At 47.5% G+C, this 16421-nt stretch overlaps 5 protein-coding genes across 5 annotated transcripts; 1 reads left to right on the plus strand and 4 right to left on the minus strand.

Annotated features, from left to right (window-relative positions):
- Positions 1 to 876: 876 nt before the first annotated feature.
- On the plus strand, positions 877 to 4140 carry DFL_000411 (uncharacterized protein; the record flags this gene model as incomplete). The annotated part of the gene is made up of 1 exon (XM_067633149.1): positions 877 to 4140. One exon carries the CDS (start codon positions 877 to 879, stop codon positions 4138 to 4140), a length of 3264 nt encoding a protein of 1087 aa, XP_067494944.1.
- Positions 4141 to 6418: 2278 nt separating this feature from the next.
- DFL_000412 (uncharacterized protein) lies at positions 6419 to 6679 on the minus strand (the record flags this gene model as incomplete). Its single annotated transcript, XM_067633160.1, has 1 exon — positions 6419 to 6679. The coding sequence occupies one exon, from the start codon at positions 6677 to 6679 to the stop codon at positions 6419 to 6421; it is 261 nt and encodes an 86-aa protein (XP_067494945.1).
- Positions 6680 to 7993: 1314 nt separating this feature from the next.
- Positions 7994 to 10194, minus strand: DFL_000413 (uncharacterized protein; the record flags this gene model as incomplete). The annotated part of the gene is made up of 4 exons (XM_067633172.1): positions 7994 to 8762; positions 8837 to 9550; positions 9656 to 9985; positions 10172 to 10194. The coding sequence occupies 4 exons, from the start codon at positions 10192 to 10194 to the stop codon at positions 7994 to 7996; spliced, it is 1836 nt and encodes a 611-aa protein (XP_067494946.1).
- Positions 10195 to 10881: 687 nt separating this feature from the next.
- DFL_000414 (uncharacterized protein) lies at positions 10882 to 14943 on the minus strand (the record flags this gene model as incomplete). The annotated part of the gene is made up of 4 exons (XM_067633184.1): positions 10882 to 11305; positions 11367 to 11785; positions 11854 to 12851; positions 12930 to 14943. 4 exons carry the CDS (start codon positions 14941 to 14943, stop codon positions 10882 to 10884), a joined length of 3855 nt encoding a protein of 1284 aa, XP_067494947.1.
- Positions 14944 to 14970: 27 nt separating this feature from the next.
- On the minus strand, positions 14971 to 15847 carry DFL_000415 (uncharacterized protein; the record flags this gene model as incomplete). The annotated part of the gene is made up of 3 exons (XM_067633195.1): positions 14971 to 14990; positions 15363 to 15648; positions 15746 to 15847. The coding sequence occupies 3 exons, from the start codon at positions 15845 to 15847 to the stop codon at positions 14971 to 14973; spliced, it is 408 nt and encodes a 135-aa protein (XP_067494948.1).
- Between the last annotated feature and the right edge of the window lie 574 nt (positions 15848 to 16421).

Here is a 16421-nt window from a genome sequence, read left to right on the forward strand (position 1 = left end):
TTTATATTAACAAAGACTGACGATTCCACCAAAGTAACAATGATGATAGCCCGAATCGTGCTCGTAATGTCCTCTTGAATTTGGGTAGTAATTGTTTGCGAATATTAATAACATGATTCGTAAGCTTAGGACTAGCCACAACGACGACGATAGTGGCGTATAACTTTTTTTTTTAAAAAAAAAAAGGGAGGGGAAGGACGGAAGTAAAGAAAGGCAGGGAGAAGAAAGGAAAGGAGGTTCATAATCAATCGGAAAATCCCTTTATTGCAGAACTCGATGATCGATGAATTGTAATGGAGTTTAACACTTGCAGCTAAGTATTCCACCTTGACACCGGTCTATTTTGTATATATCTTGACGTGAGCACCGACTCATACTGCCAAGTGCCAATTGCCCATAGAATTGCTCGGCGTAGCGCTCCCAGCCTCATATTCGGAAAGCGTACCATTATAATGTGGCTTGGATGGATGTTTGTCATCAGAAAGCTCGTCATCAAGCCGTGTGCAGCATAGCCACCCCAAACGCGATTACACAGGCCGTGTTCGGGGCGGACAAGGCGTTAAGTTCCCAGCTTTATAGAAATTTGCAAGTTAGTTAGCAAGTATCGCGCAATCCCAGTTAGCCTTGCCGAGTGCTTCGTGCAATAATGGCATGGTTCTTGAAGCATCGCAAGACAGGCCGTACCGGGATGCGTTGTCAACCGCCTGGTTACCCGCCAAGACCTAAGCCCACCCAATTAACCCTATTAGGATTAAGGTTTCCTAGCCTTGCGACCAACGGGCTGAATGTAAAAACCCAGCAGCATCCGGATGCAACAGATAGCTTCAGCAACACAAGAACAAGGCAAATTTGGTAAGGAAGTGATAGCCAATCGACATGGGAGAAAGAGTCATAAATTCGACAGATTTGTATTTCTTTTATAAGAGGACGGGTGTGACGGGGGCCTTGGACTTTGCGATCACATTGGAAGAAGAATCGTTAGGTAACATGGCCGAAGGTGATTTAGCTGTGCCAAGTCATCTCAACAATCTATCAGTTTATTACGGCAGTCGTTTCGAGAGACTCGGGAAGCTTGAAGACCTGGAAAAAGCCATCCAAGCCGCAGAACAAGCTATCGCCGCCACTTCTAAAGACAGTCCAAATAGAGCCGCATGTCTTAACAGTCTCTCAAACGGATACAGCTCAAGATTTGACAGGCTCGGGAAGCTTGAAGACCTGGAAAAAGCCATCCAAGCCGCAGAACAAGCTATCGCCGCCACTTCTAAAGACAGTCCAAATAGAGCCGCATGTCTCAACAATCTCTCAAACGAATACAGCTCAAGATTTGACAGACTCGGGAAGCTTGAAGATCTGGAAAAAGCCATCCAAGCCGCAGAACAAGCTGTCGCCGCCACTCCTGAAGACAGCCCGGACATTGCTGGCCGTCTCAACAATCTCTCAAACCGATACAGCTCGAAGTTCGACAGGTTCGGGAAGCTTGAAGACCTAGAGAAAGCCATCCAAGCCGCAGAACAAGCTGTCGCCGCCACTCCTGAAGACAGCCCGGACATTACTAGCCGCCTCAACAATCTCTCAAACCAATACAGCTCGAAGTTCAACAGACTCGGGAAGCTTGAAGACCTAGAGAAAGCCATCCAAGCCGCAGAACAAGCTGTCGCCGCTACTCCTAAAGACAACCCGGACATTGCTGGCCGTCTCAACAATCTCTCAAACGGATACAGCTCGAAGTTCGACAGGCTCGGGAAGCTTGAAGACCTAGAGAAAGCCATCCAAGCCGCAGAACAAACTGTCGCCGCCACTCCTGAAGACAGCCCGGACATTGCTGGCTGTCTCAACAACCTCTCAATGCATTACAGCTCGAGATTCAACAGGCTCGGGAAGCTTGAAGACCTGGAAAAAGCCATCCAAGCCGCAGAACAAGCTGTCGCCGCCACTCCTGAAGACAGCCCGAACATTGCTGGCTGTCTTAACAATCTCTCAATCCATTACAGCTCGAGGTTCAACAGGCTCGGGAAGCTCGAAGACCTAGAGAAAGCCATCCAAGCCGCAGAACAAGCTGTCGCCGCCACTCCTGAAGACAGCCCGGACATTGCTGGCCGTCTTAACAATCTCTCAATCCATTACAGCTCGAGGTTCGAAAGGCTCGGGAAGCTTGAAGACCTAGAAAAAGCCATCCAAGCCGCAGAACAAGCTGTCGCCGCCACTCCTGAAGACAGCCCAGACATTGCTGGCTGTCTTAACAATCTCTCAATCCACTACAGCTCGAGGTTCAACAGGCTCGGGAAGCTTGAAGACCTAGAGAAAGCCATCCAAGCCGCAGAACAAGCTGTCGCCGCCACTCCTGAAGACAGCCCGGACATTGCTGGCTGTCTCAACAATCTCTCAAACCGATACAGCTCGAGGTTCGATAGGCTCGGGAAGCTTGAAGACTTGGAAAAAGCCATCACCCACGTCAAGAACGCCTTTGCTGTCTCGCACGTGTCGCCTCTGTCCAGGATCCGAAGAGGCAAACGGCTCTCCCAACTGTACTATCACCATAACGACCTCATTGGAGCAGCTGATGCCGCGGCCCACGCCACCTCGCTCTTGCCCCGCATCAGTCCAAGATATCTTCCCCGTCGCGACCACGAGTACATCCTCTCTCAGGCTAACGGACTTTCTTCATTTGCTTGTTCTTTGGCCCTGCGGGCGGGGAAGCCCGCAGCGGAAGCTTTTGAGCTGATCGAAATCGGTCGCGCCGTTATGGCAAGCTTCGCCATCGACCTCCAGACGGACGTTCTCAACATCCGCGAACACAATCCTTGCCTCTACAAGCGTTACGAAAGTCTGAGGTACCGGTTTTCCGCCGTACCATCTGATGAAACCTTTATCTTCTCGGGAAACAAACCACCAAAGTCGGATCGAGAAGAGCGGTTTCATATAGAGCGGGAGCTCACTGAAGTTGAAGATCAGATTCGAAGGATACCTGAATTCGCCAGGTTCCAACTTCCTCCCGATGTGGAAGATCTTAAAAGGATGGCTAATGAGGGGCCTCTCGTTGCCTTCAACGTCACCGATATACGCAGCGACGCTTTGATCATCACGAGTGCGGGAGTAAGAGCTCTCCCTTTGGAGAATCTTGATCTCTCGGAAGCTGAACGTATGATTACCGGCATCGGCAAAATTACCAACCGGCATCCGCTGAAGCTAGCTGAAAATAACAAGCAAATGAAAGCATTTTTGAGATGGCTTTGGCTAGTGGCGGTGAAGCCGGTACTCGGGGAGCTGGGCTTTTTGGGGCGTACCCCGCTTCGAGATTCCGAACTGCCTCGCATTTGGTGGATCACGAACGGCATCATGGGATCCGCGCCTCTTCACGCCGCGGGGCTGCACGGCGACTCTGACGGAGGGAATGACACCGAGATCGCCATGGATTTCGTGGTCTCCTCCTACATTTCTACCGCCAAGGCGCTGAAATTCGCTAGAAACAAACTCCAGCAGTCAGGCATCGAGGTAAAGGAAGAGGCTCTGCTGATCAGCGCCCACGATGAAGATTTTGATTTCGAGAGCGAGGTTCAAGCGATCGCGGGTGTGATCGGAAGGCATTACAGAACCGTCTCACTGAAGGACGGGTCGAAGGAAGAGGTCCTTCGCCACATCGAACGGTCCAGCATCATTCACTTCTCCTGCCACGGAATATCTGTGAATTTCGAGCCCTCATCTGAGCCACCGAAGAGCCCATCCGACAGCTACCTGCTCCTGAGAGGCTCGCAGGAGACCCCGAATGAAAGGCTCGACGAGAAGCTCACCGTGGACGACCTCACCAAGGTCAGGCATCCCAGGGCTCAACTGGCGTTCCTGTCAGCTTGTTCTACGGCGAAGATTTCGGCGGAGCAACTGAAGGACGAAATGGTACACATTGCGAACGCCTTCCAGCTGGCAGGGTATCCGCACGTTGTGGGCACGCTCTGGGAAGCGGAAGACGAATCAGCGGCGATCGTCTCCAAGGCCTTCTACGAGAGTTTGTTTGAGGGTGAACCCCGAAATATACATCGCAGCGTAGCCACAGCTCTACATCAGGCGACGAGGAAGTTGATGCGAGATAGTTGGTTCGGGGAAGACTACTTGGCGTGGGCTCCGTTCGTTCACATCGGCGCTTAATTGTTCCGAGGCGACGAGTATAGGCATCACTCAGACGCGGTGCGGATTCTTCTTATGCTTTTACAAGCGAGTAAGCAAGGTCAAACAATCCGCTCGAGATTTCTTCGATTGGTTTATAGACATAATTTTTAATTGGTAATTTGGATCTCTGATTTGTTGAAAGAGAGCTATTACCCTCGTCGGATAAGTTTCAATAATTTGGCAAAGATGTATCTGCGCGCCAACTTGTCATGTAACTGGATATAAAGGTGTTTGACAGGATCCGCTCCGTATAGATAATGTATAATTGCCTAGGCGGAATAAATCGCAAGGCTTATTCCGTATACCAATTTATTTACAAATATGTTCTTACGTGTTGCGTATAGAAATGCAGCACCCCGCAGAGCACTAGAGAGATCAGCTTCAATCAATATTACATACCATACGCATAAAATATCATTATATTAACTTGAACTCAAAGAATACCATCTGTTATTGTCTTTTTTACAGACTGTGTGCCCACACAATCGAAAACTTTACGATGTTCTCACATAGCAAATTCAAAGAGATGGAAGGCGTGAACGAAGGCCCTTCCACAAATGACCCCAGTCTCGAAGAGAACCTACCTACTTTCTCACCATTATTAATCTCCAATGATCTCTTTATAGTTAGGATAGTCTGGTTTGGGGTATCGTGTGATGTAATCGAAATGGTCGAAGCATCGATCATTGTCAATTATGTCGACGAGAGGATCCTTAGTACTACAATTTCATGTATATAAGAATACTCTTGAACTATGACGGCTCTCAAGTTGTCTCAGGATTTCATCCGTTGACTTAATGATAATACTTAATTGTATTCCAATTAAGATTGTTGTTGTACATTGTTGTGTTTTCAAGTGAGGCGACATGCTCGATCGCAAGCATTTTTCGATTATAAGGGTCTCCGACTGAAAGATATCTCACGTTCACGTGTTTCGTTCGATTGTGATTCTTCGGGTTGGTTATTAGTTGTTTTGCTGCTCTGTTGTCAATTTACAGAATGGGCATTGAATCTGATCGAATGTTCATTGCTGTCAGAACTCGTTTGCCCAAGTGAAATCCTTGACTGTCTCTGAAGCGGCTATATATCCTGCCTGCCATGTGCCGGTGGCGACTATAGTCTACTTCTTTGAATCCCAGATTAGTAAACTGTTTCTCAGAAACGGCGTCTTCCGGTGGATTTGCGGTGATGTATATCTCTCGCCCAGTCTAGTCTGAGCATCCAATCAGCTGGGGCTTTGTATTTCCACCGAGAATTAGTCCTCGATCCTTGGTTCCTTTCAGGTATCTTAAGACATACTTAGCAGCTCCACCGTGACCTATTTTCGGTGCAGAGCAGCACTGTGATAGTCTCCCTACCGCGAAGGCTAGGTCCGGTCTGATTGAAACCATCAAGTACATAAACTGCCCTACTAATTGTTGATACCAAGCCTCAGCTATCCCCAGTAAGTCCTCTCCGCAGCCCTTTGATAGGTTGGTCTCCAAAGGTACCGTAACCGGGTTGCGGTCGTTCATCTCGTTCTAATATCAAGAGCAGCTATTAGCATATCATCGACGTAAAGGAGGATCATCGCATTGAGCTTTCGGTTGATGAATAGACTTTCGTCGTCTGGGCACGGTTCAAAAACCATCTTCTCGAGTTTGTTACTTATGTCTGTGTGCCACGTCTTCGGTGCTTGTCTAAGACCGTGGGCGCCTTCTGTAGTTTCAGACCAGGCCTCTTCATTCCAGCTGGTATTTGACCTTTATAGCTTTTCGGTAGCTGCATATATACGACCTCAAGCAGAGATGCGTAAAGGAAGGCAGTTTTGACATCTATTTGATGTAGTTCTAGATTCAGCAGAGCTATCACCTTAGTAAGCGTTCGAAAGGTGGCTAGCTTGGCTACTGGAGCGTATGTGTCCATGTCTTGGCCGGGCTGTAAATCTCCTCTTATAATATCCTTGCCTTGTATTTAACTGTAACTCGATTTCGGTTATTCTTTGATTTCTTCAGTTTGAATAACCACTTGCTTGCCAAAGCAGTGACCTGTTCTGGGAGCCCCACCGGAGAGAAGGATTTGTCCTTTCGGTGAGAGTTGAATTCTTCCTCGATGGCTTGCTTCCAGGAGCTGCAGTCTGGTCTTCGCATGGCCTCTTCGTAGGATTGTGGTTTCCATTTCAAATCAACCTAACCTGTCTGTGCTAGGCTAGCCCATATTTTGGCTGTCTTATACGACCGTATCTGGTTTGCGCTGGTTTGGTTATATTTTCGGAATACTACTTCCTTCTTCTCTCTGGCTTTGTGCCTTGCTCGATCACCGAAGAGGTACGCTCACTCTCGTGCTGAGGTCTGTTAGCCTCGGCCGTAGAAATCTCGTGTTGGGTATCAACAGAGTCCAGAACCATTGGTTCTTCCTGAGTTTGTACCTCGGCTAGTGTAACAGCTGGCTGCTCCCAGTGTACACGTGCAGGCATCGTAATTTCACTCCCACCGACTGCCTGTACCGGTGAGTCATCAACCGGTCTTAAGGAAGGCATTTTGTTGTCTAGAGCTGCGCGTTCCTCCTGTCTGCTGCAAGTCGACTCAGTTGGCACCTGTTCAGTACCCGAAGACTTATAGCATTCAGCTTGCTTCGTCCGTCGAGGGTCGTATTCGATGGAGACTTGGGTCTTAACCCATGTAGTCCCGGGAAGACATCGTCCTCCCAATCCAAGTCTTTTACAACCTTGAATTCTACACCATTGTATACCTTGTATAAGGTAGTACTATTCTCGATATACCCTATTAAAACAACTGGTATGGTGAGTTTCCTTGTGGGGATCCAGTGGAGTGGAGCCTGTTTTTGATATAAGCAGCTGCAACTATAGCTTCTCCCCAGAAGGTTACCGGTAGTTTTGACCGATGTAACAATGCGGTTGCGATTAAGACCAGCATACCCAACCACCTCTCAAAGGTGCCGTTGGAGTCTTGATTATACGGTGGAGATGGCTCGTAGCTTATCCCTTCCACTGCTAAGGCGCCTCTAAAGCGGCCGTTCGAATAGGTTGTACCGTTATCACGCCCAAACCTCCTTATTCTGGGAGTTGTGCTTCCAGTTCATAGCTCTAATCTCTGCTAGTAGTAGGTCAAAGCAGTGATGTATTTCAGTGGTTGACCGTGTGGTTTCGACCCAAGCCCACCGAGAATAGCCGTCGATGGATACTCCGAAGTAGTTGGCTCCCCCTAGCGTGGTAGGCAACAGCCCTGAGTGATCAGAGTGCACCATCTCCCACGGGTAAGAGCTTTTGTCTTGTAGTCTATTTCGGTGATATCGTCTTTTCTTCTTGGCTTGGATACAAATCCTGCATTTAGGCAACTGAGCTGGGTCCACCTTTACCGCTGGGCCTACAGTGGACAGCTGCGAGATTAGGGTTTGACAATTGACATGGCCGAGAGAGTTGTGCCACCGCATAACTTTTCGATCATCGGAGATACTTGCAGATGTTGCTCTATCAGGTCTTCTCTAGTATACTGACAAGGCAGCTATCTCTACTGTCTGGCTATCATTCATTAGCCTATTTCAGTCTATTTCACTACCTACCCGATACAGTGTTAACTGCTCCCTAATCGATCGCAGGTTAGTTCTCAAACTTTGCGGCGAAGTGGGCAGGTTTGATATTACAAACAATAAATATAATAACATAAATAAAACAAATATGATAACAATCTAGAGCGTTTAAAGTTACATGTCCTGCGCTGGTTAAATTCGGAGAGACATTCGAATAATGTTAGGAACACACCCGCAACAATAAAGTCTGCCACAAGAATAGTTATTGATAAATAGATGGCGGGTGCAGCCGAAGTATATCTTCTTAGGCTTCGAGTTTTAATTGACCATCTTTACCTAACTGGAACCCTTCGTCGGGCATAGCCAGCAACATAAGATCTGTTGCGAAGTCTGGAAAAGCGTGGTGTGCGGCGATGAACAGTGCCTGCTCCCGCAATCGAGAAATATAGACACTCGCGAAACGAGCAAGGAGCATTCGAAACCCGTCTCTAGCTATATCTTTCGACGCAACTACAATTTCCCCAGCGGCTGCCTCTTTCATGCCGTGTTGGCCCTTCTCGCATTTCTCGACAGCAAGTTCGACAGAACTAGAAAGTTCACTTGTTCCATCTTCCTTGCTTTCACTAGGAGTTCCGATGAGCTTCGCGCTGTGATTGTCGTAGGTATTCTCATAGATCAACGCCACCACCGCTGGTGTCACAACGAGAACCTCATCTGCCTTCCCTGGATATGCAGCATCACAGACCCCTTTTGCTTTTTCAAGCGCGAGACACTTGAGAATAGGACAAACCAGTCTTTCTGCAAGCGCATAGACAGCTGCGTGTTGCGCGAAACTATCGACCCGATCTTCGTCACAGAGATAGTCCTGGAGGTAACAGTATTGCACGAACTTGTTGAATGCATCCGGTGTATCCACTTCAGACGTCAGATAAACCGCCTTCCCTCGTGACTCAATCATTTCGGAAGTCATAAGTCGTCTGAAATACTCTGAGCATTGGACGGCGGATTTGTGGACATCGAATCTCTTGGAGTCCTCTCCAACAAACACAGCTAATGTATCATTGTTGAACAACCTGGACGTAAAAGTTTTTATTAACTATCGTATATCGCAGGCAAACTAGCAAAGCTTCCGGAAAGATTATTATACCTGCTGAACGCCGAAATTTCATCCTTCCGCAGCTGTACAAATGCGGGCGGCTCATTTGTGGGAAATAATGATATTATACCTTTGTTGCCGGTGAGAAACAAGAGCATATCCGTATTAAATTCACGAAATTGATGATGCACTTTAAGAAATCTCTTCTGTTTCTTGAGGGCACTTAAATTCATCGCCGCAAGTTTCGCTAGGAGAAGGCGAAACCCGTCTCTAATAATTCCCGGCTTTCCACCGACGTGCGGTGAATTGGGAGTGCGCGGTAAGAATCCAGATTCAGGGTCAACGGTGTAGGTATAAACTACGTTTATCGCGTCTAGCATGTCTGGAAACATGTCCGACAAACGACTTCCGCCTGGCTGTGTATAATCCCCGTAGCACCATTCCGTCGCTTTCCGCAAAGCAACGGCCTTTAGTTCTCGGCACTTTAGTTTGTTGGCAAGAGCGTACACTCGTGCGTGAAGGAGCAGCTCTGATTTGTCGTGTTCTGCTCCGAAATATGTACCGAAGTAGCAGTACTCCACAAACATTTTAAATGCTTCAATATTATATTCTCCCCCATCCAGAACAACGGTTTCGTTGCTAGATTGCTTTGTAGATATAAGTTCTTCCAAGTGAGCCGATTTGTGGCAGATCGCACCGGCATGAATAACGAATTTCGTCTGTGAGGGCCCGATGAAAATAGGGATAGTTGCGGACATAACCAAGCTATATACCGTTTATCAGTTCTATAATAGCAAATATATTATAAACCCGATAAGTAAAGGAGGTAAAGTCCAGTGGACGTTAAAGCTTGGACTCTAGCCGACATACTTAACAAATTTTCTGACCAATAATTTGTCAGTCCCGATTTGAAGCATCGTTGACTGGATACCTTTATTTCTCTCCTCGAGCCCAGCACCCTTCATTCGGAGATCGTTGTTTTCCGTCTCAAGTTCCCCACTCCTCAATTGGAGCGCCGCGACCTTCTGTTCAAGCCTCAGTTGAGTCTCCTTCAAAGAAACGATTTCCGTTTCGATCTTCCACGATTCCGAATAGCATGCATAGCAAACGCAAGAGGTTCCATCCTTCGCGATTTTTGAGTGAGCTCGGCATCGCTTGCATACATAGCAAAAAAACGGGCTTGCGCAAACAGCGGAACACCTAGGGCACCATATTTCCAACAGAACCTAAAGTCAGCATTATCTAGAAATCTCTCTCCGAAGAGTGAGCAAGGGATATTTCCAAGGTGCCGATTTTGAAAGAATGAACAATGAAACAAGACGATAGGAAGGTAAAGGTTTGCAAGCTAGATTCAAAATGGACAGCTAGCTAGGCTATGTAACTGACTTTTGTGGATTCTTTGAAGTCATTTTCGGTGGCACGTCAACACAGGCAGTTGCAATTGATGTACTGGGGGGTGTATTAACAGATAAGTGCTCTGATGTCCAGTAAATATTTGTTGCTGGCGGTTGGTGTTATATAAGTCAACAAACAGGACCGATTCTAGCTGGTTTCGTCAACACTGTTCTTGTCGATTCTTCGGGAACAAGACACGCGATATTAGAGTGAAGTTCAGGAGCTGTTCTTCTTGCTCCCCAACTGTGCTTCGCCATATTTATATTTTAACATCCCGTTGGAATATTATGTGCGCAAGGTTTCCGAGTTCAGGCACTATTACTGTACTAGTATACGGCCAATCACATTGGCTTGGGCCGGAGGATTCATCGATTGGAAATATTAAGCGAATCTCACTGCCTGAAGATGGAAGGTTTTACCGGTCTTTCGAGTCTTGGGTTCGGCTACGGATCCCTTGTTAAAGACAAAGGCTAAGGAACCCCCCGTTGTCGTAGACTTCATGTTGCCAACTAAATTACAGCATGATGCTCGTCTCTAGAAAAGAATCAAGGATAGCATGTTTGCTTTGACGATATAGACGTAACGCGATGCCAGCGTATAGAAAGGGTAAATGCGCCCGCTGGTTTTAGATAATAAATATCAATCGAGGAATCATCAGCCAACGGGTCTAATATACCTGTCGCCCATCGCCCGCAAACCATTTAGTTTCGGAATCTCATCCCCGCAAAGCTATCCACCAAAGACCTCTCCACCTTCCTCTTACTCAACTCCTTCAACCCAATCGCAGCCGCCAACCACCCAAAACTACTTCCACCCTCATCATCCTCCCTAGCCGTAAACGAAGCCTGCACGCAAGCCAACGCTCTCTCCAAAGTAAGTCCATCATAATGCCCATCCCTCACCGCTGCATTACCTTCGGTACCGTATCTAATAACCGCAGCGACATGACTAACAAGCCTTGTGACTTCACCACGCATTTCTTCTGCACTATCACGGACAACGCGTGATTGGCGGTGACTTTCGGTGCCGATGATGCAGCCGATGAAGACTTCGACTTCTTCTAGAGCGTCGTTGTTGCGGTTGATGGCGTAGTTGTGGGATAAGTCACGGATGTTGCTTTCGTAGCTAGTACATTGGGTTGTTAGCATGATCTGTTCTATACATTTCATTACGAAGGTGGTCTTACCTAATTCGCAGTTCCCGTGCGAATTCGTACCAGTCAAACATTTTACTCAAGTCCACGCCTCGTACCATATATTCCTGCACCTTCTTCAACAAGTCATTTGGACCTCTTTCAAACCGAGCAGCGTTATCCTCCCAAGATTTAATAAACTTCTCCTCATCGATCTCTCTGAACAATTGACCGAGGGCCTTGTCTGATTTGTAGTAAAGGAAATCTTTGCCGGTTCGGAAAGGGTCGTCGGCAGCTTCTACTTTCGAAAAGTCTATTTGCGATGGCTCAAAATCCAAGTAGTCGTAGTCGAATTCGTTTTCGTACTCGTCAGTGACGAGGTTTGGGTTACCGTCGATGAATTGGACGCCTGGACCCGGGGCGAGGAAGTCCGGGCGTATTTTAGACGTTCTAGGTAGCTCGCTCATTTTTACCTGTATAAAATCACACTGATCAGACCAAATGCGAGGGACGACTGGGATAGAAAGGGGTCGCTGCTCACAGGTACTCCCGTCTTCGGAAAGTCCACCGCCTGTGATGCCATTCTTGCGCACGTCAAACAGGCGGGACTCCTAACACCTTCTCGCTCCTGGTCTGCAAGAACCATATGGGCGATACTGATAACCCCCAGCTTATCGTTCTCCATGAAATCCAAAAAGAACTTCCCAATGTCAGCCTGCGTGACCTCTCTTTCATAGTTTAAAGCTTGAACAGATGGGAAATCTGCAGGTTCGGCGTGAAACCTCGGCATCATACTAGGTTCCCACCAAATGTGATAAATATCACCGTCTAGATCGCCGCCGGAGAGCATACTTGGTAAGTCTCTAGACCCTCTCTGTGAAAAGACGACACAGTTTTTGAGATCGCGGAGCGGTGAATCGTATGGTACTTCTATCGCCGTCACCGTTTGGATATCGCCCGGATGAAGGGCGGGATTTCTGCAGATAGCGACGACACCTCGGTGTGCCTCCCGTTTTCCATCTTCTCTTTGTATGGGACAGTATATCTCTCCTTCCCTTAGGTATCCTGTTTCATCCAGAACACCAACCAAAGTAAATCCCTTGTCGACTTGTATCCTCGCACGGTATTTCATATCGCGAAGCGTGCTCAACATGGTGAACTCAACCACCTTCCTCAGGAAATTATCTTCTTTGTAGTCCCAACCCAATGAATGCAGCTCGCGGATCAAAAACGGGATATTTGCTTGCGTACACCTATTTTGGTAATCTAGGAAGTAAGCAGCACTATCCGGGGTAAAAGTCCTCTCGCGAAGTGTAGCCAAGGCTTGTCTTTGTAGGTTCATGAAATTCTCAACGGGGACCCCGCGGTCTTCGAGGATTTTAATAATGCATCGGTTCAAATAGAAAGGTAGCGGTTTTGTAAAACTCCGGCTGATTTCGAAAGTTTTGTTGTTCAGGCCATCGAATTTGACCATCGAGTTGTATAGGGTGATTACAGGGTCACGTTGAGTACTGTCGAGCGAAACGACTCCTTTGGCTCCTGCGTCTAGGGTTAGCAATTAAAGGATCTCTGGATCTCGGGGAAAGGGTATACGTCGGAGAGAATGGGCGAGCTAACCTCTAAATCGGATCTGGAAAACGGTTGGCTTGGGTTCCGTAGTAAAATCGCCCTTCTTCCAAATCATCTCAATCAACGCCGGAGATATGGTTCCACATCCGTCGCTGAAGGTATATTCTTTGCCCCCTGGACCTATTTTAACGATATCGTTTTTGTAGGCCGTCATGAATTCCGCGATTTTAATGTTAGCGACGGTATCCGTAAACGCCTGTCCGATTCTTGCTGCGCATTTGCCGGGGATTTTAATATCCTTGAAGTTGCCGAGAAGTTCGATAACCCTTTCTACCGTGATCGTCCGCTTCTGAGTTACCACCGGCGCCATGAACCACGCCGTATGGGATCTCAAGGAGCTTTGGCTGAATCCCAAGAATGTAAAGTTTCTGCCAGCGATTCTGAGAAGTTTGCTATCGGGCATGAGAAACGGAAGAAATCGTCCGTCATAGATATATTTCCCGTCGACGCCACTTTCGAATCGCAAGTCTCCACCATCCTCTTCGACTAGCGATACTCGAAGGAAGTGATTGAGGTATTGGTGATACTCCCTCAACACTCTATTTTTTGGCTCTAAGTTTGGGCCGCCAGGAAACATCCCTGTTGGCGTTATGGACATCCGATGGATTAAAACTTGGTTCTCTTTTCTGTAGAACTTCATTCGCAACATGTATTCTTGACTTCGCTGCTTCTTTTCCAAGGCGTCCAGGAAGTCTTTCTGAATATTTTCCGACAACCAGGTTTGTGGGTCTTCGGATGGTAATTGTGGCTCCCACTCTCCAGCCCATGATTTGAAAACCGATGCTACTACCTGCGTAGCATAGGCGGTGGCATCGATAGTCATGCCGTTTGAATCACGGTTGATCTCTATTTCGGTAGATGCTCTGCTGTAGGAGGTTTGAATGGCTCGCCGGACTACCCCAAGAAGCTCTTTGACACGGTGAGGAAGGAGAACACCGTTCAAAACGAGGGAGTGCATTTGAAATGCGATGTCAAACGGGAGGTTAGCGAGCTGTTCGTCCAGACCCGCCATGGATCGTTGGAAGTCGTAGGTTGCATGTTGGTGGAATATTTTCAGGCTTTGGATATCCTGGAAACCCGGGATCGAACCAACTGTGATAAGACGGATGGATTCATGTGCTTCCTTAAGCTTGAAGCGATATACAAAGCAGTAGGAAACAATCTTGGCATGCCTTTCGTCAAGCGAAGGTACCCTAGATTTGTTGATGCGTCGAGACGGTGATGGTGGTGGTGGGGAGAAAGGGCTTCCGTAACCACTTAAGGGGCTTGTCGGGGATGAATTCGGTTCGATCTTTTCGTAAAGCTTTGGTGACCAGCGCAAAGAGATGATGAAGTACGTCCCTGAAGTCTCTCGGGAGATGATTGACGATCTTACGGTACTAGTCGGACAAAGCATATACTGTCCCACAGGACATCCCAATGGCCCTGCCATCTTGAACAATTCTATTTGAATGGCCTGGCGCGTCATTCTAAGGTTTCCGGATCTTAGGCTTTGATAAAACGAGGAAAAAGTCGGTAATTCGGAATTTCTGGGATCTGTGACCCATACACCACACTCGAACCCTTGGAACGCGAACGGTGTACGGTAAGGTTTCTTATCTGCAGGCTGCCGATTTGCCATGTTCTTTGCAATTTTTTCATTGTCATCTTGCAAAGCATGAATGACATGCTGGGGTATCGGTGTTTTCCGATTACTCCTCTTGATAGTTATCGCGGATCCAGCAATGATAACTGGAGTCTGAGCTCTTCCAAAAATCCTGATATATTTGGTGCCGCGGAGGACGGTCCTTGGCTCTGGTGTGCTGTGTTTTCTGAGGATTTCTTCGCCGATAGCACGATCGTGTATTGTGAAACACCCTTCCTGGGTGCCCCTATGTTTCTTGCTTGACCATTGGCGGAGCTCAAATGAGTAAATGAAGTATTTCTTGAGAACACTCCCCAGGGCGGCGCGTATTTGCTTCGAACTAGCAGCTCCGGGGATGTCTGTCATGTAAAACTCCATTTTGGAATGTGTAAGAGGTGATTTGGGTCAATTCGCTGGTAAGAGGTCTACTTGCATTTTGATTTAAGGTTAGCCAGTCAGTCACATCACGACCGATTCTTTCAAGGTCAAATCACCTCATATACGCGCCAATGTTTCAGGAAATCAAAGAAGCCGTAGGAATTGCATTTCGCAAGGTTGACCTGCGCACATCACAAGAGGCACCACTGCATAACTTTGATACACGTAAACAGACTCAGATCATAACAATTAATCCGTCGAAAATAGTAAGAACTTGGAAACTCATTATCTGGAAAGTGGGGAATCAACGGAACAAAGACCAAATGTTCCTAGAGATTCGAAACTGCATTGAGAACAAAGCAAGGGTCGTTTCATCGGTCGGCCGAACGAAGCATGTGTGTTGCGCCCACAAGACTTACCGACAAGGATCTGGCCAAATCGGCCGCCGGTCCGATCTGATGCCAGACAACCAATCTCGGTAGATGGACCGATGACTTTGTCGATGAGGAAGGCAGGTAAAAGGATGATGGAGAAGGATGAAAGGAGGAAACTAAGACCTGGGACGGAGAATGTTGTTAAATATAACAAACAGCCGACATCCACTATCACGGAAGACCGCAGGGCTCCAGACACGGCCTGGTCAAATGGCGGCAGCGTGCATATGATGCCTGAAGATAAGAGAACAGTTGGTTCCAACAACCCAATCTGTCAGAAGCGGCTATACACTTAGAGCAGTTGAGGATGATGCCCCGCTCCGTCCCTTTGCCCCACCATTAGCCAAGACCCAACGTTAACATCTTACCTCGTCGGAATCAGGTATTCGGCCTTCAAAAACTTTGTATGCTGTATATCGGAGATCTAATACATAGGGGGCCTTTTGTAGTCCCAGGCCGCGATGGTTCATGTCCCGACAAAGGCGGGGACTTTTAGAGTAAAATTTTTCCGGTGGTTAAATTCCGGAAGGTTACACAAATCATCAATTGGGGAGGCTTGGCAAAAGGCGGTGGCTCGAGCTCGGGCAATTTCTGGATGCAACGCGGTGCATTGTGGTATTTGCGCCATACCCCCTCGTAATTCGGGTTGTCACCAACTATGGGGCTTGATGAGTTTTGAGGGGAAAGGGTCGGAGATCAGGTGCTCTCACATAGAGAGTGCAAGGTTAAAATAAGATCGATGCGAAATATATCTCGCTGTGGTGTTAATGCTGAATAGACACCACAGTTGCTTTTGTTGAGGCCAAGACGCTCCCATAGAATCTCTCGGTAAGGAGCTCAATACGCAACTCTACTATCTCTAATTCTGGGGTTATGGGACCTTTGAAATAGAATAGATTTATTTTCCAAAGTGTGGAGTTTACGGTATAATACAACAAGTTTTCTCACTTCATAGTCAGGCCGCGCCACGCACTAATCGATGCCTTGCACTTGTCCAGCCAATAGCGATATCTCTGGCTTCATGAAGCTGCCCTTTGATATCTA

Source organism: Arthrobotrys flagrans, assembly GCF_004000055.1.
Source record: "Arthrobotrys flagrans strain CBS H-5679 chromosome Unknown unitig_15, whole genome shotgun sequence".
Classification (NCBI taxonomy): Eukaryota; Fungi; Ascomycota; class Orbiliomycetes; order Orbiliales; family Orbiliaceae; genus Arthrobotrys; species Arthrobotrys flagrans.